General features: G+C 42.3%; 1 protein-coding gene and 2 long non-coding RNA genes across 3 annotated transcripts in view; 2 read left to right on the plus strand and 1 right to left on the minus strand.

Moving 5' to 3' along the window:
• LOC138964598 (uncharacterized) overlaps window positions 1–7,565 on the plus strand; it is a 14,496-nt gene extending 6,931 nt beyond the window's left edge. The window contains exon 2 of the long non-coding RNA XR_011455152.1: window positions 5,957–7,565. This is a non-coding gene — a long non-coding RNA (uncharacterized lncRNA). The remainder of the gene's footprint in view (window positions 1–5,956) is intronic.
• Window positions 7,566–9,644: 2,079 nt separating this feature from the next.
• LOC138964596 (uncharacterized) lies at window positions 9,645–10,680 on the plus strand. Its single transcript, XR_011455150.1, has 2 exons — window positions 9,645–9,697; window positions 10,269–10,680. It is a non-coding gene; the product is annotated as an uncharacterized lncRNA (long non-coding RNA).
• Window positions 10,681–13,235: 2,555 nt separating this feature from the next.
• LOC138964595 (very low-density lipoprotein receptor-like) lies at window positions 13,236–20,381 on the minus strand. The gene is made up of 4 exons (XM_070336597.1): window positions 20,171–20,381; window positions 16,027–16,152; window positions 15,224–15,340; window positions 13,236–14,745 (listed from the first exon to the last, which is right to left on the minus strand). Exons 1-4 carry the CDS (start codon window positions 20,271–20,273, stop codon window positions 14,612–14,614), a joined length of 480 nt encoding a protein of 159 aa, XP_070192698.1. The 5' UTR covers window positions 20,274–20,381; the 3' UTR covers window positions 13,236–14,611.
• Window positions 20,382–25,331: the final 4,950 nt, after the last annotated feature.

Consider the following 25,331-nt stretch of genomic DNA (forward strand, 5'->3'; position numbering starts at 1 on the left):
ATTTTGTTTTTAAAAGAAAATAACCGTTAATTAGCGAACATTTTGTCGCTCGCAAGAAATGACGAAATTTTCAAATCGTTTTCAAAAATGCTGTTCAAAAGTTCTGCAGTCTTTGCTGGATTACTTGAAAGACAGCAGTTTGATACACCGTTATCGCTTGACGTGTCGACATCAATTCCAGAGTTTTTGAAAAAGAAATTTAGTAAATATCTGCGATTGAAAAATGTATGCCGTGATGACGACACATCTTGCGTGCGACACCTTAAAATTCGGTTATCGAAAAAAAAAAATTCTCTCGAGATTTAGATTTGACGTTTGGTCTCGTCTGTAAAGCGATGTTTCAGGCATTCAATCAAACTAAATGCAATTCATTTGTGCTTCTTGTTATTTTTCTGTGGCATATTCAAAACACGAGGTATCACGATGTCCGTTTTCAGATGGCCGGTTTTGGCGTTATTTTTGACTTTAAACAAAGATAACTTCAAAACCGTTCAAGTCAGACACACGAAATTATGTCCACTATCTCTTCGCACATTTATCCACACACACACCAATTTTCAGCAGACACACGTTTTTAGAAACATTTTTATTGTAAAACAAAGTCGTCTTCTGTTCTGTGAGCACCTTTTGGCACTTAGTCATATATAAAAGAATAAACATGACAAATACTCCCAAAATGCGCCAGATAGCACATATTTTGATCTAGATTTCAAACATTTTCCAAAGCACCCTCAACTCATGTACCCCTGCCATTATTGGGAACACCCCCCCCCCCCCCCCCCCCCCCTCACACTACTTAGGTCCGGCCCTGAGACTAGTGACTATATGTCACTGACATGAGATACAACGTTAACTGACGAGGAAGAGGAATACTAACTTTCTGTGAAAAGGAATCATTGTGAAAGTCAAGTTGTAGTTTAAACTTTGCTGGTGCAAAACGACGAGTTTTTCATTCCCTTTCAGAACCTCCCAAACTTCAATTAATTGTTTATGTGAAAACGCGGCAATGAATCTCTGTTTGGGATGACAACTGAAGTATTTCTGGGGTGAAAAAATGCGAGGCTTCGCACGTGTCGACCTAAAACAAGAAGTGCTGAGTGATAATCAATCAATATGAGGCTTATATCGCGCGTATGCGCAGGGATTTTTTTTATTTAAAAAAAAAATTGTATGCAATTTATATTGCGCACATATTCAAGGCGCAGGGATTTATTTATGCCGTGTGAGATGGATTTTTTTTCAGTTACACAATACATCACGCATTCACATCGGCCAGCAGATCGCAGCCATTTCGGCGCATATCCTACTTTTCACGGCCTATTATTCCAAGTCACACGGGTATTTTGGTGGACATTTTTATCTATGCCTATACAATTTTGCCAGGAAAGACCCTTTTGTCAATCGTGGGATCTTTAACGTGCACACCCCAATGTAGTGTACATCGATATGGTGCAAAAAGCCAGTTTGTTCCAGTCATGCCGTACCAACGGGCAGTTTCGTCTGCAAGACATTCTTGACGTACTGATCTGTTTTCTCGACGGCACTGCAGGAAGGTCTATGATGAGGACAAAGAACTGATCGGTGCTCCGACGCCGAAGAGTTGCACCACTCATGACACTCATTGACTGAGATTTGTTTTCTGTTTCAGCTTTAAAAAATAACAAAATTATAAATCGTTGCAATCCGTTGCAGATGCGTCTCACATGGATTCGGTGCGGTGGGTATTCCTTTGACTTCTTCACTGATGACAATTTTTGTATAAAGGGTGTGTGGTCACGGGCAGACTGACAAGCTATGACAGCAATACTTGTAAACTAAACATATTATTCAAAAAAATAAATATATACATGTACCTCACAGCCTGTTTATTTCTCTGAAGAATGCCTGGATACATTTGTGCAATCGATCAGTCATACACCCGAGCACCAGATCACTTCAAGATACACCAGAGGGCAAAGAATACGGGCCACGAAAAAGCCTCTCTCTGTCTGTCTGTGTAAGTCTCTCTCTCTCTCTCTCTCTCTCTCTCTCTCTCTCTCTCTCTCTCTCTCTCTCTCCCTCTCTCTCTCTCTCCCTCTCTCTCTCTCTCTCGCTCTCTCTCTATCTCTGAACCATCCAAAAGTCAAAAGTCTCCCTCTCAATGCACCAAGAAGGGAAAGTTTGGGAGGATTGGAAGTCGTAGGCTAACGTAGCATATGTCATGTTGATGATCGCAGTTTTCTGTTACTTTATAGAATAGATATGCGAGAAACGTACATGTACTGTATCTTGTCTATCTTTCAGTTCAGAAGCGAATCCACCGTTAGCTTTTTATTTGCACACATCATAGTAATAATACCGCATGCTCTCTGTCTAATCAGTGTTCTAACAGACCAGCTTACGTCGAATTCCTCTGGATCATCATGTCAAGTGAACATCATAAGTTTTCAGTATCGTGTGATTTAATGTTGTTTTACCAGCAATGTCGGTAACCGTGAGTTGAAATACAATAAAACGTCAGTGAAACGACAGGGAAGAGCTAACATTGGGGTCATTGCATTGCTTTACTTGTGGAGTTCAACATCTGAACGCCTTAGCTTCCTCCTCGCTGGGGGACGGGATGGCAGTTTCCATCACTCGTCTGCCTGTTAACATTATTCTGCCACTTTAAACTTTTCTCAGACACGCAAAGGTTTCTGACTTTGTCTGGTTCTGGTTCTGAATGCTGTGTCTAGCGAACCTCACTCGATGTACTGTTGTCCCATCAACTCGATCACACTTCACTCAAAAAGACGGCTGAAGTCTTTGGTTTGCATGCTCAGTCACCAAGATAACACTTCTTTGGCTTTGAAACCTATCCGGAAAACATCACTCGTTTTACTATCGTTCGTACAAATCAATTTTTCTACAGACACGCGACTGGAGTCCTTCCAACCGGAATTTTCGTAATTCAACAACTGATTGTTTCCCCTTGCTCCTCGCTGGAGGACCTAACAGTCCCGCTCCCGTCTCGCGGTTTCGTGGCAGTGGTGGAAGACTGACGTGTCCCCGCCGACTCATCCGACGCCCCAGCCACGTCTTCGATGTCGAGAGCTAGAGTCGGTAGGGCCACCACTGAGCCGCCTGCCGCACTTCTCACGAGTCCCGAGTGCCCTCGAACCTGTGTTTCAGATTGGAGAGTGTCAGAGTGTGTTTCTGATCTCCCCGTCGAAGGTCCCATCGCGGTTGGTGTTTGAGGTCGAGGGCTGGATGTGGAAGATGATGTGGATTCGTAGCCTCTTTGGGCTTGACCTTGAGAAGGGCTTTCCTCACCTTCAGGTGGTTCTCTTCGACGCTGGCGCGACTCTTCGGTATTCTGATTAGTGTATGCCTGGGTTGGTCGCTCCTGACTGGGAGAAGGTTGTTGTGGGAGGGACTGTGTTGGGCGTGGTGAGAGCGCTTGTCGAGTTGCTCCCACACTCCCGCCGGCATGAGTCAGTGTTGCCCGGCGTGCGTTGAGCGGCGTGGCCACGCGGACGTTGACAAACCAGCCTTCAATTGCTTCTGAAGCGCTGTCAGGCACTGTAGCTGCCAAGCCACCACGCACCGGCCTCAATCCCCGCGCCCATATTCTCGCTCTCAGTCTCGCGCTCTGCATCCGCCGATGCATTCGCACCTGTGAGGCAGGCCATGTGATGACTCCAGCCTGTCGCGCCCACACGAAGCTTAGGGTAACGAGGGCGATCATCAACAGGAGACTGACCGCGATCAGCGCTGTCGCTCCCTTGCTGGAGTGAAGGTGAGCGGAGACTGGCTTGGCCCTCGCCGCTCTAGGCCTTTGCCTTTGGGGTACTCGGGAACGGATGAAAGAACGGTTCGACAGCGCGGATTTGGTGGTAGTTTTATTCACGTCTCCGTTGAAAGTGTGTTTGGCGAAGGACGAGTTGTAATCGAGATTGGCGTAGGTGAAGTGGGCGTTGCAGATGTAGGTTTTGTGCTCGTTGTCTTCAGACATTGCCCGAGCCATAGTGCTCTTCCAAGGTAAGTCGCAGCGCTGGTTGAGGTGGGGTTCCACGTGCTTCACGTCGCCCAGGCGGATCGGCAACCATTCCCTGGGCAGGCTCAGCACGTACATGTACATCCACACCCACTGCACGCGCACCGTGCTGAACACTTCACACGTGATCAACAGCCACTTCACTGGGCCGTCCTTGACTGTGGGTGCCATCATCACTCTTCCTGGCAGCATCTCCAAACTCAGTGTGTCCTCCGTCGGCTTGAAGAGCCAGGAAACCTGAGTCCTGCATGTGTACTTGCCTGCGTCATGGCACGTGGGTCGCAAAAGCGTCAGTACGATGTATCCCTTTTTCACCTGGCTAGAGAGCGAGGCCTCTCCACAATGGCGGGCCTGACAGCAGTCGCTCCACTTGAACGTGCGTTCTACGAAAGCCGTGTACATCGTGCATTGCTGGTCGTTTTTACAGCCCAGCGCTTGTGTGAGCATGTTCTCCTGGCTGTAGACGCATCGCTGGATTTCGAGGCCGTAAAATTGATCGGCGCCTGGCAAAAAAGAGCAAGTGATTTGTACCGGTGATCTGAGTGCATCCTTCGAAATGACGTAAAAAGGGCTGACCTGTGGGAAAATTGTGCCATTTATATTTATGACAGCTCCTTCCGTTTGACAAACGAAGTTCCCCAGAGCTAGATAGAGTATTAGCGCTGGATACTGTGTTCGTTTGGTCATGGCGGTTGTGCTTGTGCTTCCTTGCTTCTCTTCGAATTTTGATTTTGCCATTCGCCAGTCACTGGTTGTGCTCCCGACATTTAGAAATTCCACAGACGTGATGACGTACGTCATGACGACATTCATGAAATACGTAATTTCTACGGAGGGGGAAAAAAATTATAGCTACGGGCGTCCGCGGGAATGGTCGAGTAAAAAGGAATGGTCGAAATAATTTATACCACAGGTTATTGACACGAGGTGGGCGGGGCCTGTGTGTTTGGACCACTGATCAATCTAAAAAATATGGTGGTTTAGACGACGTGCGGCTCTCCAAGAATGTGTATGTAGCCTGTGCAGTCCATGCGTAGGAGAGAAGACCTTACCGCGTGACATCCAACATAATTATAAGCCCCGCCAGACGGGCGAAGTGGCGCAGTGGTAAGACGTCGGCCTCCTAATCGGGAGGTCGTGAGTTCGAATCAGTCCCGGCCGCTGCCGCCTGGTGGGTTAAAAGTGGAGATTTTTCCGATCTCCCAGATCAACTTATGTGCAGACCTGCTAGTGACTTAACCCCCTTCGTGTGTACACGCAAGCACAAGACCAGGTGCGCACGGAAAAGATTCTGTAATCCATGTCGGAGTTCGGTGGCTTATGAAAACACGAAAATACCCAGCATGCCTACCCAGCGAAAGCGGAGTGAAGCTGACTATGCTCTCAGAGTATAGTGTGGGGAACCCAAATGGACAAACGAGCTCACACGTCACTGTGACCAGAATTTCTGGAACGCTGAAGAAGAAGAATAAGCCCCGCCCATCTCGTGTCGAGTGCCTGTGATTTATACTTGCGTAACTCTGGACCTAACAACCCTCTGTAACTGCACCCCATAAAGCACCGTCACGAACACGGTTACAAAAGAATCAATAAACAAAAGAAAAATACTGGCATTTGAAGAGATATCTCAAAAGGTTTATGAAGGGGGAAGGGCCCCTAATATATGGACCGGCTCCTATAATATGGATCACCTCCTGTTTGGACAAACTAACAGCGCAAGAGCGCTCAGAAACTCTATTTTCTAATTATTATTCGCCACATTTACACTATCTGAATAACTATGTCAAAAGACTTGCGAACACAACAAACCACAATACCGATATGCCTTTTTACATTTAGTCAAGATTTGACTAAATGTTTTAACATAGAGGGGGAATCGATGAACAGGATGAACAGGATGAGATTGTTAGTTCTGGAAATTTTTCTGATTCTGTTGTACAGGAGCCAGTCACACTGTCAGTTGATGATGTTTGTAAACAGCTGAAAAAGACCAAGGTAAACAAGTCAGCAGGACCTGACGGTGTCAAGCCTAAGGTATTGTCCATCTGTGCTGATCAGCTGTGTAAGATTTTTCACACCATGTTTTCCATGTCGTTGTCTTTGTGCAAAATTCCATCTGCTTGGAAAACTTCTTGCATTGTGCCAGTGCCGAAGAAGCCTAAGGTGTCATGTCTGAATGACTACAGGCCTGTCGCTCTCACTTCTCACATGTATTATGAAAGTTTTTGAAAGACTGGTGTTGACTGTTTTGAAGGTCCAAGTTGCTGCTTTTCAAGATTCTTTGCAGTTTGCATACAGGGCCAAAGTAGGGGTTGATGATGCACTATTGTTTATGTTACATTCTGTGTACACACATCTGGAGAAGAGCTCTGCTTGTGTTAGAGTTATGTTTTTTGATTTTTCTTCTGCCTTTCAGACTATTCAGCCTCATCTTCTGGCTCAGAAATTACAAAACATGTCTTTGCATCATAGTACAGTGAAATGGATTCTGGATTATTTAGTAGATAGACCACAGTTTGTACGATGGAATGGTACTTTTACATCTGACATGATTAACACTTTCACCGGAGCACCACAAGGAACAGTTTTGTCCCCCTTTTTGTTCACCCTGTATACATCTGATTTTAAAGTACAAGGAGAGTCATGTCATCTTCAGAAATTTTCTGACGACTCTGCCGTGGTTGGTAGTATTCTTGATGGTGATGAGAGCTTGTATAGAGAACGTATTGATGATTTTGTGTCTTGGTGTGATTCCAACTTTTTAGTATTAAACGCAAGCAAGACGAAGGAAATGATTTTTGATTTTCGCAAAAAGAAAGACACTGTCCATCCTGTAGTCATCAAAGGTGATGCGATTGAGATAGTCAGCGAGTACAAGTATTTAGGTGTAGTTCTAGATAACAAGCTAAGCTGGTTTAATCATGTTGATGCTGTTTTTAAGAAGACGCAGTCAAGATTGTTTTTCCTGCGCAAGCTGAGATCATTTCATGTGTGTAACAAGATGCTGTACATGTTTTATCAGAGTATGGTGTGCAGTGTGATGGTGTTTGCATCAGTGTGTTGGGGAGGGAATGCCACTGCAAGGGACACTGGCAGGCTGAACAGGCTGATAAGGAAAGCGAGTTCTACTGTAGGCCAGAGCCTTGACACCCTTGAAGTCCTTGTCGAAAGAAGGCTTGCCAGTAAGTCCAGAGCTATTCTGTTCGACCCAGGGCATCCCCTCCACGACGCACTGATGGATCTCCGCATCACACGGAACGCTCGGTTTCTCATGCCTAGGTGTCGAACGGAGCGTTTTCGGCGTTCTTTTCTTCCTGCAGCTGTGAGATATTTTAACAGCAACCGAGCCATTGTCCTGGCCACAGACTATCAGTGATGCCTTTTAAATGTACCTCTTAGGGATATGATTTGATGACTGTTTGACCTTTGATCATAACTAGTGCTGTGAAAATGAGCTCTAGCTTTGTTGTGATGGTGTTGACACTATATTTTGCCCAATTGAGTCTAACTACCTGATGGCTAATCTACTGTGATACCTGTGATAACTGATGATGATTACTGTTATTGGTTTTATGTGTTTGGTTGGTCTCTTCTTTGGTAGTGCAATAGCGTTAATTATGGATTGTTGTTATCATCATTTACATAAAAACTTATCTGTTAATCCAAACAATGATATAATTACTGTGATATTCTTAACTACACTTTAACATGGAATGTATGTATGTATGTATGTATGTATGTATGTATGTATGTATGTATGTATGTAGGTAGGTATGTATGTATGCATGTGTACTGGTGTGTCGGTGTGTCAGGTGTGCAAGAAAAAAGGGTATTTTTTATCATGGGTTTTATGAATTTTTCTTCTCTTATTCTTTTATAATTATTAATTAATGACCTATATGTGCTGATGACCAATTTAATTTCCTTTGTTGGATCAATAAAATGTTATGAGTTATGAGTTATGAGACGAGGGTCGTGGTGTATGTGTGTCTGTGTGTGTGTGCGTGTGTGTGTGTGTGCGTGTGTGTGTGTAGAGCGATTCAGAGTAAACTACTGGACCGATCTTTATGAAATTTGGCATGAGAGTTCCTGGGTATGATATCCCCGGACATGTTTTTCTTTTTTTCGATAAATGTCTTTGATGACGTCATATCCGGCTTTTTGTAAAAGTTGAGGCGGCACTGTCACACCCTCATTTTTCAATCAAATTGATTGAAATTTTGGCCAAGCAATCTTCGACGAAGGCCGGGCTTCGGTATTGCATTTCAGCTTGGTGGCTTAAAAATTAATTAATGGCTTTGGTCATCAAAAATCTGAAAATTGTAAAAAAAAATAAAAAAAATTATAAAACGATCCAAATTTACGTTCATCTTATTCTTCATCATTTTCTGATTCCAAAAACATATAAATATGTTATATTTGGATTAAAAACAAGCTCTGAAAATTAAAAAAAATTAAAATTATGATCAAAATTAAATTTTCGAAATCAATTTAAAAACACTTCATCTTATTCCTTGTCGGTTCCTGATTCCAAAAACATATAGATATGATATGTTTGGATTAAAAACACGCTCAGAAAGTTAAAACGAATGGAGGTACAGTAAAGCGTGCTATGAAGCACAGCGCAACCGCTGCCGCGCCAAACAGGCTCGTCACTTTCACTGCCTTTTGCACTAGCGGCGGACTACGTTCAATTTCATTCTGTGAGTTCTACAGCTTGACTAAATGTAGTAATTTCGCCTTACGCGACTTGTTACTTATTTTACCCTCCTGGCAGCGTTTTGACGGTTGATAAATTACAACAGTGACTGTGTTAGATAGTTAATACTATAATTGTTTAAATTCCAGCAGTGTTGGCCCTTTCATTTCGACACAAATAGAAAATGATAACAACATCTCAAAATATATGTGTGTCCCCTAATATTCACCGCGCCTTCGACGGGCGCAGTGGCGTAATGAATAAGACATCGGCCTCCTAATCGGAAGGTCGTGATTTCAAATCCCGGCCGCGGCCGCCTGGCAGGTTAAGGGTGGAGATTTTTCCGATCTCCCAGGTCAACTTATGTTCGGACCTGCTAGTTCCCCCATTCGTTCCCCCGAAATCGGCGTATGCTGCCTGAATGGCGGGCCGGTAAAAACGGCCATACACGTACAATTCCACTCGTGCTAAAATCATGAGTGAACGTGGGAGTCTAAGCCCATGAACGAAGAAGAAAAAGAAGATCCCCCTTCGTGTGTACACGCAAGCAGCTGACCAAGTGCGCAGTGGCACGGAAATGATCCTGTAATCCATGTCAGAGTTCGGTAGGTTATAGAAACACGAAAATACCCAGCATGCTTCCCCCGAAATCGGCGTATGCTGCCTGAATGGCAGGGTAAAAACGGTCATACACGTGAAAACCCACTCGTGTAAAAACATGAGTTTCAGTCAATGAACGTAGAAGAAGAAGGGCCGTCTTAGAACAAAGGAAAAGATAAAGTCTAGTTTTTGCAATGAATCATGATGGCCTCTTCACTGGTGCATAGTAGGCTCTCATGCTACTAAAACAGGGGCGGATTAGGGGGGGGGGGGGTTACAGGGGTTCCGTAATCCCCCCCCCCCCCCCCCCCCAGCTGTCAAGAAAAAAAAGATTTAGAATGACTGCGGCGACTACAGCGATGAGAATACGCATGCCGCTTGTCGTAAGTCTGTGTGTGTGTGTCTGTGTGTGTGTGTGTGTGTGTGTGTGTGTGTGTGTGTGTGTGTGTGTGTGTGTGTGTGTGTGTGTGTTCATCCCCCTCCCATCCACTTGGATTTAAAATCATTTTACAACACAACAGCTTTTTTTTTATGTATATCCTATTTTGAGTTTTAATGGATTGGACTAGCAATGATATTAACCATAATGTATTTATGATTATAAAGGATAAACGAGAGTATGTACGAGGATGTATGTGAAGGTGCGGGTATGGATTAAAAAAAAATGAAAATAAAAATTAAAAAAATCCCTGCGCTTAGAACTGTACCCACGGAATACGCGCGATATAAGCCTCATATTGATTGATTGATATGTGTGGTATAGGTTATATGTGTGCATTGATGTGTATTTTTATGTGTCTATATGTTCTGAGAGCGTAGTTTTATATGATGTTATCTCGTACACGAGCCAACAGAAAAAAATCTGTTGTATTCAGACAATAAAGTTTTATTGAATTGAATTGAATTGAATAGCTAAAAAGACGTTTAACGTTATCTCTTTTTACTGTATTGCAGCCACAATTCACCCCAGCCTGTGTGGCAACATGATGAACGAAAGAGACTGCGCGCTGATGAACGACACCACCACACCCATCTGTACAAACCACGAGAATGCCTTCAAATTCTGCAGAAAATTCTGCATCCACACCTAAAGTTAATCGAATTGTTTTTATGTTTTTGTACGTAATATTTTTATCTTCTGGCTACCAGATCGAGCATACGGATCGAGTTGTTTCCGAGATTAAAAATGGTTGTTACGTGTTTTACATGTTTGAGCTTTATTTATGTGCTGTTTACTGTTGTGCACAAGTGCTTGTTACAGTGTTATCTTCGGAGTGTATATCGACTATTCCCAACAACTTGGACTTTGTTTGTGGAATCAATAACCATCACCTTGTAGATTTGAAACAAATCTACGTCAATCTCATTCTTTTTTGTTACATTTAGTCAAGTTTTGACTAAATGTTTTAACGTAGAGGGGGGAATCGAGACGAGGGTGTGGTGTATGTGTGTGTGTGTGTGTGTCTGTCTGTCTGTCTGTCTGTGTGTGTGTGTGTGTAGAGCGATTCAGACTAAACTACTGGACCAATCTTTATGAAATTTGACATGAGAGTTCCTGGGAATGATATCCCCGGAAGAGTTTTTCTTTTTTTCGATAAATGTCTTTCATGACGTCATATCCGGCTTTTTGTAAAAGTTGAGGCGGCACTGTCACACCCTCATTTTTCAATCAAATTGATTGAAATTTTGGCCAAGCAATCTTCGACAAAGGCCGGACTTCGGTATTGCATTTCAGCTTGGTGGCTTAAAAATTAATTAATGACTTTGGTCATTAAAAATCAGAAAATTGTAAATAAAAATGTTTTTTTTATAAAACGATTCAAATTTACGTTCATCTTATTCTTTATCATGTTCTGATTCAAAAAACATATAAATATGTTATATTTGGATTAAAAACAAGCTCTGAAAATTAAAAATATAAAAATTATTATCAAAATTAAATTTCCGAGATCGATTTAAAACCAATTTCATCTTATTCCTTGTCGGTTCCTGATTCCAAAAACATAGATATGATATGTTTGGATTAACAACACGCTCAGAAAGTTAAAACGAAGAGAGGTACAGTAAAGCGTGCTATGAAGCACAGCGCAACCGCTGCCGCGCCAAACAGGCTCGTCACTTTCACTGCCTTTTGCACTAGCGGCGGACTACGTTCAGTTTCATTCTGTGAGTTCCACAGCTTGACTAAATGTAGTAATTTCGCCTTACGCGACTTGTTACATTTAGTCAAGTTTTGACTAAATGTTTTAACATAGAAGGGGAATCGAGACGAGGGTCGTGGTGTATGTGTGTCTGTGTGTGTGTGTGTGTGTGTGTGTGTGTGCGTGTGTGTGTGTAGAGCGATTGAGAGTAAACTACTGGACCGATCTTTATGAAATTTGACATGAGAGTTCCAGGGAATGATATCCCCGGAAGATTTTCTCTTTTTTTCGATAAATGTCTTTCATGACGTCATATCCGGCTTTTTGTAAAAATTGAGGCGGCACTGTCACACCCTCATTTTTCAATCAAATTGATTGAAATTTTGGCCAAGCAATCTTCGACAAAGGCCGAACTTCGGTATTGCATTTCAGCTTGGTGGCTTAAAAATTAATTAATGACTTTGGTCATTAAAAATCTGAAAAATGTAATTAAAAGTATTTTTTAATAAAACGATTCAAATTTACGTTCATCTTATTCTTCATCATTTTCAGATTCCAAAAACATATAAATATGTTATATTCGGATTAAAAAACAAGGTCTGAAAATTAAAAATATAAAAATTATTATCAAAATCAAATTTCCGAATCGATTTAAAAACAATTTCATCTTATTCCTTGTCGGTTCCTGATTCCAAAAACATATAGACATGATATGTTTGGATTAAAAACACGCTCAGAAAGTTCAAACGAAGAGAGGTACAGAAAAGCGTGCTATGCAGCACAGCGAAACCACTACCGCGCTGAACAGGCTCGTCAGTTTCACTCCGTTTTGCACAAGCGGCGGACTACGGTCATTGTGAAAAAATGCAGTGCGTTCAGTTTCATTCTGTGAGTTCCACAGCTTGACTAAATGTAATAATTTCGCCTTACGCGACTTGTTTGAAGTTTGAATGGTAGCAGGCTAATTGCCCCCTGGACAATTGCCCCCCGGACAATTGCCCCCTGACAACTGCCCCCCGGCGTGTGTCTATGTGTGTGTCTCATTGAATGTTTATGTGTGTGAGCGTTTGTTTGTTTGTGAGCGTGTTTGCGTAAGTGAGTCTCTGTAAGTGTGTACACGTGTGTCTGTTTGCGTGGCGTAAATGCGTGTGTGCATGTGTGTGTGTCTGTGTCAGTTTGTAAGTCTTTCAGTTTGTCTATGTCTGTGTGTGTATGCGTCTATGTGTGTGTCTGCGTGCGTGCATGTGTGTGAGTATTTGAGCGTTGTGTCTATTTCTGTGAGTGTGTGTACGCATATGTGTGTGTGTGTGTGTGTGTGTGTGTGTGTTAAAACCAGGAAGCATTATACAGATATCATAGAGATATTCAATTATAGACTTGAATTACTTATGTATACCTCGAAACAACAATTAAACACTTCATAACTCAGTAAACACTCAGAAAGGAATGGGGGGCAATTGTCCTTGGGGGCAATTGTCACGGGGGGCAATTGTCCAGGGACCAGTTGTCGGGGGGCAGTTATCCCGGGGGCAATTAGCCTAGAACCGTTTGAACACCTACAGCAAATCCCCTTCAGTGATGGTGCCAGTGGGCATTTTGGGAACCGGTGTTAAACTGAGGAAATGCAGTTATTACGGCAACCTGTCAAACACACACACACACACACACACACACGACGAACAAACCAAAACCAAAACAAGACAGACAGAGAAACACACACACACACACGCCTCCAATATTCAGTCGGGAAAAAATGTCCAAGCACAACAAGTAACACAAATTATAGGATCACATTTTATTCACAAGAACACCCTCAAACAAGGCAACCTGCTACATGTATGCATTGATCCTCCCGAGTTCCCACAATTTCATGTTCCCGGTTTTTGCTAGTACACAAGGTTGTAACGGGTGGTCGGGGAAGACAAGCTGGGATGGAAGGGAAACGTGGGTTTCCAGTTTTCGGTGACACAGAAGTTTGCATGGGTAGATCCAAAATCAAAGAGACTGCCAACGTTCCAAAATTCAGAATAAAAAAACAAAACAAGAAAAGTAAGTTGTTGGAACGTTTGTTATTGACAAAACAATACGTTACAGTCACAGATATTTCGACCCATTGGTCTTTTAAGTGCACCGAAAAACAAATATCAATAAAATTAAACAAGTCGTGTAAGGCGAAATTACTACATTTAGTCAAGCTGTGGAACTCACAGAATGAAACTGAACGCACTGCATTTTTTCACAATGACCGTAGTCCGCCGCTTGTGCAAAACGGAGTGAAACTGACGAGCCTGTTCAGCGGGGTAGTGGTTTCGCTGTGCTGCATATAGCACGCTTTTCTGTACCTCTCTTCGTTTTAACTTTCTGAGCGTGTTTTTAATCCAAACATATCATATCTATATGTTTTTGGAATGAGGAACCGACAAGGAATAAGATGAAATTGTTTTTAAATCGATTTCGGAAATTTAATTTTGATCATAATTTTTATATTTTTAATTTTCAGAGCTTGTTTTTAATCCAAATATAACATATTTATATGTTTTTGGAATCAAAAAATGACGAAGAATAAGATGAAATTGTTTTTGGATCGTTTAATAAAAAAATAATTTTAATTACAAGTTTCCGATTTTTAATGACCAAACTCACTCATTAGTGTTTAAGCCACCAAGCTGAAATGCAATACCAAACCCCGGCCTTCGTCGAAGATTGCTTTGCCAAAATTTCAATCAATTTGATTGAAAAATGAGGGTGTGACAGTGCCGCCTCAACTTTTACAAAAAGCCGGATATGACGTCATCAAAGGTATTTATCGAAAAAAAGAAAAAAACTTCCGGGGATATCATACCCAGGAACTCTCATGTCAAATTTCATAAAGATCGGCCCAGTAGTTTAGTCTGAATCGCTCTACACACACACACAGACAGACACACATACACCACGACCCTCGTCTCGATTCCCCCCTCTATGTTAAAACATTTAGTCAAAACTTGACTAAATGTAAACTGAGAAGACTTAGTTCGCAAAAGGTGCAGCCGCGAGGCATGGGTAGGTGTTTCTTGGGAAAATTGTGGTTGGGTGGGTAGGAGATGGTTAAGTGTGGAGGGAGGAAGGGTGAAGAGGGTGGGGGTGGGGGTGGGGCGGGGTAGGAGAGGAAGAGATCTAGATGCCGTTACAGTTGGCCTGAACCTCGTCCCAGCCGTTGCCACAGTCGTTGTCGCCGTCGCACATGTAGGCGCTTTCAATGCAGATGTTGTTGCTGCACTTGATCTCCGCTATGGGGCACTCCAAGGTATCTGGTGGCAGTGAAGAATGATAATCATCGAGTTGAATCTAAGTTAGACCATAATTATCGACACAAACTCGCACAAGTATGTGCGTGTGCAGACGCGCTCACGCATACTGTCAAACATACACGAGCTAGAACGCATGCACACAACGTACACACACAACGTATACACACACACACACACACACACACACACACACACACACACACACCCACACACACGTGCGCGCGCTCAATCTTAAGTGTCGTTGACATTGCTATCTCGTTCATCGTCGTCGTCACAACTCGATCAATATCATCATCGTCATCGTCTCAATGATCACCGTCAAACTCGTCATCACCGTCGTCCACGACATCATCTTCACAATCGTCATCGTTAAAATCGTCGTCACCAACATTAGCATCACCACCATAAATAATGCTTCGACATCATCATTATTATCGTCGTCCTCATCATCGTCATCGTCGTTATCTTGCCAACTCACCACAGTTGTTTTCATCGGTGTGGTCGCCACAGTCATTATCGCCGTCACAACGGTACTCGGAGGGAATACACGTGCTGTTGCCACACTTGAACTGGTGGTTGCCAGAACAGTCCGTGGCTGAAAAACAAACACAAGGTCAAAGGATGACAGTGAGCACGTGCACAAGACATTTACTATCGGGACGGACAGTGGACAGGGGGAAGTATGACTAAATTCTGGTCAGAGTTCAATAAATAGTCTAACAATGCTTATCTTAATTTAATTTTTTAAATCATTAGACGTGTATAATGAAATTGTCAGTCTCAATCCCTTGTCCTTTATTCACGGATGATTGTGAGGTCTGATGCCTTTGCCCGATTTTTTTCTCCCTGAACGACCTTCTATATATGTGTATATATATGTATATCATATCATTAATTTAATTCATTTATATAAAAAAAAGGTACGTTTGAAAAGGTGAATATTTCAGCAATTTTCACATTTAATGCATTTAATCGTCAATTCGGAGCCTGACTGAGCAAGGTTTGTCACTCACACTTTTAACACAGCGCTTCAGAAGAATTTGTTAAAACAAAACAAGCTATATGGCCAATCTGTTTAAAAACTTAAAATGCGTCACAAAACGTCATGCAGTTGTAAACCCGCATATGGTGATTGACACATGCAGCATAATTATGTTGCTCTTTACAAAAACCTAATCCTTTGTGGTGAGGTTTAGGAAAGACAGTAGTACCACCACAACCTCCACCACCACCACCACCACCACCACCACCACTATAAAACAACAGCAACAAGAGACTCACGGCAGCTGAGTTCGTCGCTCCCGTCTCCACAGTCGTCATCAGTGTCACATGTCCACTGCAGCTGGATGCAGCGAGAGTTCTTGCAGCGGAACTCGTAGTTCCCGCACTCTCCAGGCAGCGGGGCCTCTGTCACAATCATCATCAGCTTTATCGGGCAGAGTGTTCACACACACACACACACACACACACACAGGCACACACACACACACACACACACACACACACACACACACACAGGCACACACACACAGGCACACACACACATACACACACTTAAATACACACACGTACACACTCGCATATACACACGCACTCACCCATCCACAGAGAGATATTCAGATTCAGATTCAGATTCAAAACTTTAATACAAAGGAATAAAGGTTTTAGGCGATGCCTAATCTTCCAACCTGTCCCTTTTAGACATACATGACATTATACATTACAATTATATATTTATATAACATGTTTTAAACAGCCAAACGAATAACTAATTAACTAAGAATTTGTAATCAGGTTAAAACTAACAAAAACACTAGCTATAATAACGTGGTTCATGGATTAATAAAATGATGATTAAGATGTGCATGTGATGCAGTAACAGTTATGATTTTAAAGTGTAGGGAGAGAATTATTTTTGACAAAGATATTTTCGAACATTTTTTTTTAAAGACGAAAGGGTTTGACATGTTTTACAGTACATTGGAAGTAAATTCCACACAAGAGATCCCCAGTAGGATAAACTAGATTGAAACAAATCAATGCGTGGGAGCGGTAGCGTATAATTCAAAAGCCTCGCTCTACCAGGAGGACGCTCAAACAGGTCTTGGATGTATGAAGGTGTTTCATGGTTGTACATTTTGAACATGAAAACACTAGCATTTAAAAAGAACTGCTGTTGTAGCGGAGGAATGTTCAGTTGAGTGTATTTTTCTTGAGTAGTCATATTGGGATCTCGGTTTAATAACTTTACACCTCTCTTGTGAAGTGTGTTTATTTTCTTAATATGAACATCACTGGCATTGCACCAGACAGTAGATGCATAGCAAATGTGAGAGAGACAGTGTGCGTGGAAAAACATTTTGAGGGCATCCACAGAAACAACGCACCAGAGCTTGTTAAGTAAGAAAAGGTTCCTAGAAACTCGTTTATAAACTGTATCAATGTGAGAGCGCCAGTTAAGTTCATCATCAATTACAACTCCAAGCACACGGTGTTGATGGACTTGAGCAATGCTAACTGTACCATGCATAAGATCAAGGCTCAGAGGCTGTCGCTGGTGTTTTTGTCTTGTGGTTATTAACATGCTTTTTGTTTTCTTAGGATGCAGTGCCATTCTGTTACAATTACACCAATCATCAATATTTGCTATACTTTCTTGGAGTACTTTTCTTATGAGATTTATATCTGTATTACTGCTGTGAAGTGTTGAGTCATCCGCAAAAAGATCAAGTACAGCATTTTCATGTTTGAGGTGTAATGGTAAATCATTAATGTATAGTCCAAACAGTAAGGGACCAAGGATAGAACCTTGTGGGACTCCACATTTTACAGTGCCTTGTGATGAATATGAACCGTTTAGGTAGACTGCTTGTTTCCTATCTGACAGATATGATGTAAAAAAGGACACAGATGAGCTATTTTGCAGGTAAATAAGTAATTTGTCTAACAAAATAGCGTGATCAACTAAGTCAAATGCTTTTCTGAGATCAAGGAATACCGCTCCAACCATATCACGATTGTTTATTGCTTTTAGCCAGGTATCACAGAGCCGGGTAAGGGCAGTATGACATGAATGTTTAGGACGAAAACCTGATTGATAAGGATGAAAAATATTGTTTTCTTCAACATATTTAAGGAGATGGGTGTGTATTTGCTTTTCCAGGGGTTTAGACAGTATAGAGAGAATAGATATCGGTCTGTAGTTGTCAAGGCTATCGGTGTCTTTTGACTTTGGTATTGGAATAACTTTAGCCGTTTTAAACACTGATGGGAAGACATTCTTCCTGATAGAGAGATTGTATACATGGGTTAAACTGTTTACAATATATATAAGGAAGAGACATTTTTACAATTTGTGAATTAAGATTGTTTGTGTCCATTGTCTTTTTGTTATTTAGTTTAGAAATTAGTGCACCAACTTCAACGACCGTGATTACAGGTATATCAAACGAGTCAGATGGCAAAAGTTTCTCATTACAAAATTGACTGAGTACTTCAGGCACCTTATAGCCAATCTGATCAGAACTGGCTGAGGAATCAAGAACATTGTCGGTCATGGACAGAAAGTAACTATTACAATCATCAGCAGTTATATTAGGATTAATACAGGATGGGGCTTTGCGTGATTTACTAGTCAGTTCATTCATTGCACGCCAAATTTGACATATGTCATTTTTATCGATTGTAAGATTTTGAAAATATTTCTTTTTTGCAAGTTTCACCAATTCAGAAATATTGTTTCGCTTTTTTTTTGTAGAGTTCAAACTGTTTAATTTTTTTTAGAAAATCTCGAACTAACATAGCATCTTTAATTTCACCTGTCATCCAGTTCGGTACAGTCGAAAATTTAACTCTCTTTCTGCGGATTGGAGCATGTCTGTCAACAACAGATAATAATGTTCTGACAAATAACAATGCAGCTTCTTCAGGATCAACAAAATTTGAGACCAATTGCAAATTTGCCAAACTTAAGTCAAGTAAAAACGCAGACTTGTCAAATTTTTTAAAACATCTATACGTGATATAGGTATGACCTTTTAACATTACCTTTGGTCGTTTACACGACCAAGTGCACGTGATGGGTTTGTGGTCACTCATGCAAATATTAGATGTTGAAGCATTTAGAACCATGCTATCATTGTTCGTGTATATATGATCCAGAAGAGTTGAAGACCTGCTAGTTACTCTTGTGGGCTCTTGTATAAGTTGAATAATACCTAGCGATTCAGTTTTGTCAAGCCATTGAGACTGGTTTACTAACATGTTAATATTAAAGTCTCCCAATAATAGCATATTACAATTGCACACGTTGACGTTGTCCATCATATCTATAAAGTCATCAAACCATGCATCCGTGCAGGCGGGATTTCTGTATAAGAATCCAACTAGAATAGGAGATGAATTGTTTGGCCTTACTTCTAGCCAAATACACTCTACACTCTGTGGTTCAAGGTCATGCCGGCGTTTCACAACATGTATAATATCGTTGTGCACATAAACACCGATTCCCGTGTGATCTGGATGAGCAGCATCACGTCTTATAAAAGAATAATTCTGAATCTCAACAGAATTATCATTATGCTTTAGGTTTGACAGTCTTGTCTCTGTTAACCCAAGTAGATGAAGCGATGGTGGCGTAGTGAGAAGTAAACTGACATCATGCAGTTTGTTCCCCAAGTGATAGACGTTCACGTGTCCAATGTTTAATCCACTTTTGGAACGCATATTTTATACAGAATAAACACAATTAACTTACAAGGTTATTTGTAAAGAGGCAGCTGTTTCAGACTCAGGACTTCGGTTAAAACGAAACCGTTTATATCCTAACACAATAACTGATATTGCAAAAAGCGACACAAATGCACACCGCTGGGTTTTAAATGGAAGATAGTGCTCTGGATAGTAGATCAAACATTAACTTTTTGTCGAGGGCACTCAGAGCCTCTGATTTCATACTCTGTTGATGCAGAGACATGTGTTCAGGTCTATACAATTCTGGCAGCTGTTGACGTGGCATATTAGGGAAATGGAAGAGAGGAGGTTTTTGTTCTTGTGAGTGCCATCCGAGGTGTTGATCCAGGTTTCTTGCACTGATCCGAGGGTGGGGCTCAGCAAATACATGTACACCCGGTTGATTGCTGACTCCCGGAGCGGTTGACAATGCCATTAAAGGTTGAGGAACTTGACCTGGAGGTTGTTGGTATTGTGGCGGGCCTGAAGTTTTGAGAGAGAGAGAGAGAGAGAGAGAGAGAGAGAGAGAGAGAGAGAGAGAGAGAGAGAGAGAGAGAGAGAGAGAGAAACAGACAGGTAGACAGAAAGACAGAGTAGATACAGAACTTCAAGACAGAGTGGAGACAGTCAGCCAGAAAGACACAGACAGACAGACAGACAGATACAGATAGACAGAGACAGAGAGTCTACTCACGTCTTTGTTGCTTCAGGTTCTTCAACAACTTCTTGGACGTTGTTGCAGCATCACAGAAAGCAAACACGCAAAGCAAAGCCACAAGAAACATAAGTCGAGACATCTTCCACCGATTTACACGCGAAGACGGATTCAGAGAAATGAATGTCGAAAGACAGAACAAAATACCAGCAATTTCGCTTGCCAAACGGGTTACGAAAGGTAAGAACACGGAAAGAAAAGTAGAACAAAGAATTTCGATAAGACCAAATATGCTTCCTTAGAGTTTAAAGGAGCCGTTGGTGGGAAATGTTGACTGTTAGGGATTGTGACAATACAAGGCACATAAATACAGAAATGTTATTTAGTTGCCCTCTATATTTCACGGTGTTTAAAGGCATATGTACGCGCTCCCGTGTTTACAAAGTGTAGTTTGCCCATAATCGATGTCAAACGCACCATAAGACCATATAATGACGATATGTCACCATGCGCGGACCATAATACATGCATTACAGCTTGTTCTAGCCTCTGAAAAAGTGAGGATGTCAACAAAGCCGCGGTGTTAGCTCCCTTGCATCAACGTTACATGTGTTGCCAAATCTATAAATAGGACGATCCAGATCAAAATGAAAATTAACATATCTCAACATTGAAGGGGTCCTAGACCACAATATTTTGCAGGGAACTTAATTTAGCATGTCTCCAGCTGTTGGTAAAGCAATTAGCGTGTATAGTCATCGAGTACATATGCCTTTAAAAAGCAGACATAGCAACAAATGCTCAAGCAACTGTCCCAAAAGCTCGTCCAAATAGACACATCACCGAATATTCTGTAAATTAAGTTTGGGCTGACCAAGAGAGGCGGCAGTTCGGTAGTTTGGTCACATAGGGGTTAGAGGTGATTAAGACAGAGGGGGGGGGGGGAGAGAGAGAGAGAGAGAGAGAGAGAGAGGGGGGGGAGACCAGGGCGAGATGTAGGGGGGGGGGGGGAGGGGTCCTGGGTTTCGGAAAATGTAAAACAAATTTCCCAACGAGAGACCTAAATACCCTTTTCAAATACCAAATGCCAGCCCCTGTATATCTACCTCATTTTGGAAGCCCCCCCCTCCCCCCCCCCCCCCCCCCCACACACACACACACTAGGTTCAGCCCTGAGAGAGCTTAAGAGAGAGAGCTTAAGAGAGACCTTAAGGGAGAGAGCTTAAGGGAGAGAAAGCGTAAGAGAGAGCTTAAGAGAGAGCTTAAGAGAGAGAGAGAGCTTAAGAGAGAGAGAGCTTAAGAGAGAGAGAGCTGAGCTAGCTTAAGAGAGAGCTTAAGAGAGAGAGCTTAAGAGAGAGAGCTTAAGAGAGAGAGCTTAAGAGAGAGAGCTTAAGAGAGAGAAAGACAGCTTAAGAGAGAGAGAGTGAGCTTAAGAGAGAGAGCTTAAGAGAGAGATTAAAAGAGAGAGCTTAAGAGAGAGAGAGCTTAAGAGAGAGAGAGAGCTTAAGAGAGAGAGAGCTTAAGAGAGAGAGAGAGCTTAAGAGAGAGAGCTTAAGAGAGAGAGCTTAAGAGAGAGAGAGAGAGCTTAAGAGAGAGAGAGAGAGCTTAAGAGAGAGAGAGCTTAAGAGAGAGAGCTTAAGAGAGAGAGAGAGCTTAAAGCCATATGTACTCGATGACTATACACGCTAATTGCTTTACCAACAGCTGGAGACATGCTAAATTAAGTTCCCTGCAAAATATTGTGGTCTAGGACCCCTTCAATGTTGAGATATGTTAATTTTCATTTTGATCTGGATCGTCCTATTTATAGATTTGCCAACAGAGGTAGCGTTGACGCAAGGGAAATAACTCCGCGTCTTTGTTTACATCCAAAGTTTTTGAGACTCTAAAACAAGCTGTAATGCATGTTTATGGTCCGCGCATGGCGACATATCGTCATTATTACATGGTCTTATGGTGCGTTTGACATCGATTATGGGCAAACTACACTTTGAAAACACGGGAGCGCGTACATATGCCTTTAAGAGAGAGAGCGTGAGAGAGCTTAAGAGAGAGAAAGAGCTTAAGAGAGAGAGCTTAAGAGAGAGAGAGAGAGAGCTTAAGAGAGAGAGAGAGAGAGAGAGAGAGAGAGAGAGATAGAGAGAGAGAACTCAGAACTTTATTCCATTAGAGAGAGAGAGAGAGAGAGAGAGAGAGAGAGAGAGAGAGAGAGAGAGAGAGAGAGAGAGAGAGAGAGAGAGAGAGAGAGAGAGATCGTATTCTGTGGCAATTTTTGCCAGGATTTGACAGTCTCTTTAAAGCCCCCATTGGTACATAACATTCTGTTCTAGCCGCAGCCTTATCAGCACTATGACCCCTAACTTTGTCGAGCATAAGAGCATTATACGTATATTGAAAACTCATAATACAGTGTAGTTCAAAATGTGAGAATAAAGATTTTTTTAAAAAGGCATGCACGACCGAGAGAAGAATAAGTAGGTAAAAGGCAACACATCATACGTTTTACATACGAAACATCAGTGTAATCTGCCATAGTTCACCCTGCAAGCTATTTGTTTGTTTGTTTGTTTGTTTGCTTGACGCCCAGCCGACCACGAAGGGCCATATAAAGGCGGTGCTGCTTTGACATATAACGTGTGCCACACACAAGACAGAAGTCGCAGCACAGGCTTCATGTCTCACCCAGTCACATTATTCTGACACCGGACCAACCAGTCCTAGCACTAACCCCCATAATGCCAGACGCCAGGCGGAGCAGCCACTAGATTGCCAATTTTAAAGTCTTAGGTATGACCCGGCCGGGGTTCGAACACACGACCTCCCGATCACGGGGCGGACGCCTTACCACTAGGCCAACCGTGCCGGTCCCTAGCAAACTATCTACAACAATAAATAACAACAACAACAATAACAACACCACTGAAAAACAACGCCGAAAGATCCCTTCTTCTTTGGGGAAATTCTACTAGAAAACGGCCCCATCAACATAATGTATCTTTGAGTCCTTCATCGAGAAAATCCATGGGTGGGACTGAAAAATTTCATGAATCCTGAACCTCAACCGAACACACACAAAAAAAGAAAAGAAAAGAGAGAAAAAACAAAAGGCCATAATCGAATCCGGATTTCCGGCTTATACCGGAAGAATCCCACCCATGCAAATCCTTATAAAACGTATGTTCAAAATATGTTATTTGTTTGTATATATATTTTATATATACGGACGTCTAGATCTCTTCCTCTCCTACCCCGCCCCACCCCCACCCCCACCCTCTTCACCCTTCCTCCCTCCACACTTAACCATCTCCTACCCACCCAACCACCATTTCCCCAAGAAACACCTACCCATGCCTCGCGGCTGCACCTTTTGCGAACTAAGTCTTCTTTTTTTAATTTTATTGATATTTGTTTTTCGGTGCACTTAAAAAACCGATGGGTCGAAATATCTGTGACTGTAACGTATTGTTTTGTCAATAACAAACGTTCCAACAACTTACTTTTCTTGGTTTTTTTTTTATTCTGAATTTTGGAACGTTGGCAGTCTCTTTGATATTGGATCTACCCATGCAAACTTCTGTGTCACCGAAAACTGGAAACCCACGTTTCCCTTCCATCCCAGCTTGTCTTCCCCGACCACCCGTTACAACCTTGTGTACTAGCAAAAACCGGGAACATGAAATTGTGGGAACTCGGGAGGATCTATGCATACATGTAGCAGGTTGCCTTGTTTGAGGGTGTTCTTGTGAATAAAATGTGACCCTATAATTTACTTGTTGTGCTTGGACATTTGTTTCCGACTGATTATTGGAGGCGTGTGTGTGTGTGCGTGTTTATCTGTCTGTCTTGTTTTGTATTTGGTTTGTTCGTCGTGTGTGTATGTGTGTGTGTGTGTGTGTGTGTGTGTTCGTCATGTGTGTGTGTGTGTGTGTGTATGTGTGTGTGTGTGTGTGTGCGTGTGTGTGTGTGTTCGTCGTGTGTGTGTGCGTGTGTGTGCAGTGTATGTGTGCCTACGTGCGTGTGTGAGTGTGTGTGTGTTTGTTGGGAGGAGGGGCGTGTAGGACAGGTTTGATCGGATTAGTACATCGGATATTAGTTATTCTTGCGTCATGTTTGCTGTTTAATTGTGCGCAGGTAGAACAGAAAGCAGATGCCCCAGCGCTATTTTCACATTTAACTTTCGGAATAACACAGTGCCAATTTCATTTATAAATACCGAATTCCTCGGTATTTCACTGGATCAGTTCCAGACAAAACAGGAAACGAAATCGTTGGCCGGTCAGATACACGAACTGACTATTTCTTTGAGCGGAATATAAATGGCTTGCCAAACAAAGTAAAATTATAGCTGCGTTCTCATTCTTAGTTTGACAGGTTGCCGTAATCTTCTTCTTTGTTCATGGACTGAAACTCCCACGTTCACTTATGTTTTTGCATGAGTGAGTTTTTACGTGTATGACCGTTTTTACCCCGCCATTCAGGCAGCATACGCCGATTTCGGGGAAAGCATGCTGGGTATTTTCGTGTTTCTATAACCCACCGAACTCTGACATGGATTACAGGATCTTTTCCGTGCGCACTTGGTCTTGTGCTTGCGTGTACACACGAAGGGAGATAAGGCACTAGCAGGTCTGCACACAAGTTGACCTGGGAGATCGGAAAAATCTCCACCTTTAACCCACCAGGCGGCCGCGGCCGGGATTTGAATTCAAGACCTTCCGATTAGGAGGCTGACGTCTTACCACTGCGCCACTTCGCCCGTCATGGTTGTCGTAATAACTGCATTTCCTCAGTTTAACACCGGTTCCCAAAATTCCCACTGGCACCATCACTGAAGGGGATTTGCTGTAGGTATTCAAACGGTTCTAGGCTAATTGCCCCTCGGACAACTGCCCCCCGACAACAAGCCCCTGGACAATTGCCCCCCCTAGGACAATTGCCCCCCGTGACAATTTCCCCCTAGGACAATTGCCCCCCATTCTTTTCTGAGTGTTTACTGAGTTATGAAGTGTTTAATTGTTGTTTCGAGGTAATTCAAGTCTATAATTGAATATCTCTATGATATCTGTATGCTTCCTGGTTTCAACGCAAACACACATACACACACGCGTACACACACTCACACAAATAGACACAACGCTCAAATACTCACACACATGCTCGCACGCATACACACACATAGACGCATACACACACAGACATA

This window comes from Littorina saxatilis, linkage group LG4 (genome assembly GCF_037325665.1).
Source record: "Littorina saxatilis isolate snail1 linkage group LG4, US_GU_Lsax_2.0, whole genome shotgun sequence".
NCBI classification, from domain to species: Eukaryota; Metazoa; Mollusca; class Gastropoda; order Littorinimorpha; family Littorinidae; genus Littorina; species Littorina saxatilis.

Excerpts from the sequence above, each read along its gene's own strand:
- LOC138964595 (XM_070336597.1), bottom strand. The coding sequence starts at position 20,273 with ATGTCTCGACTTATGTTTCTTGTGGCTTTGCTTTGCGTGTTTGCTTTC. Across the intron at positions 16,153-20,170 it reads GAACCTGAAGCAACAAAGAC|AGGCCCCGCTGCCTGGAGAG; the intron begins GTGAGTAGACTC and ends TGATTGTGACAG. Across the intron at positions 14,746-15,223 it reads CACCGATGAAAACAACTGTG|ATACCTTGGAGTGCCCCATA; the intron begins GTGAGTTGGCAA and ends CACTGCCACCAG.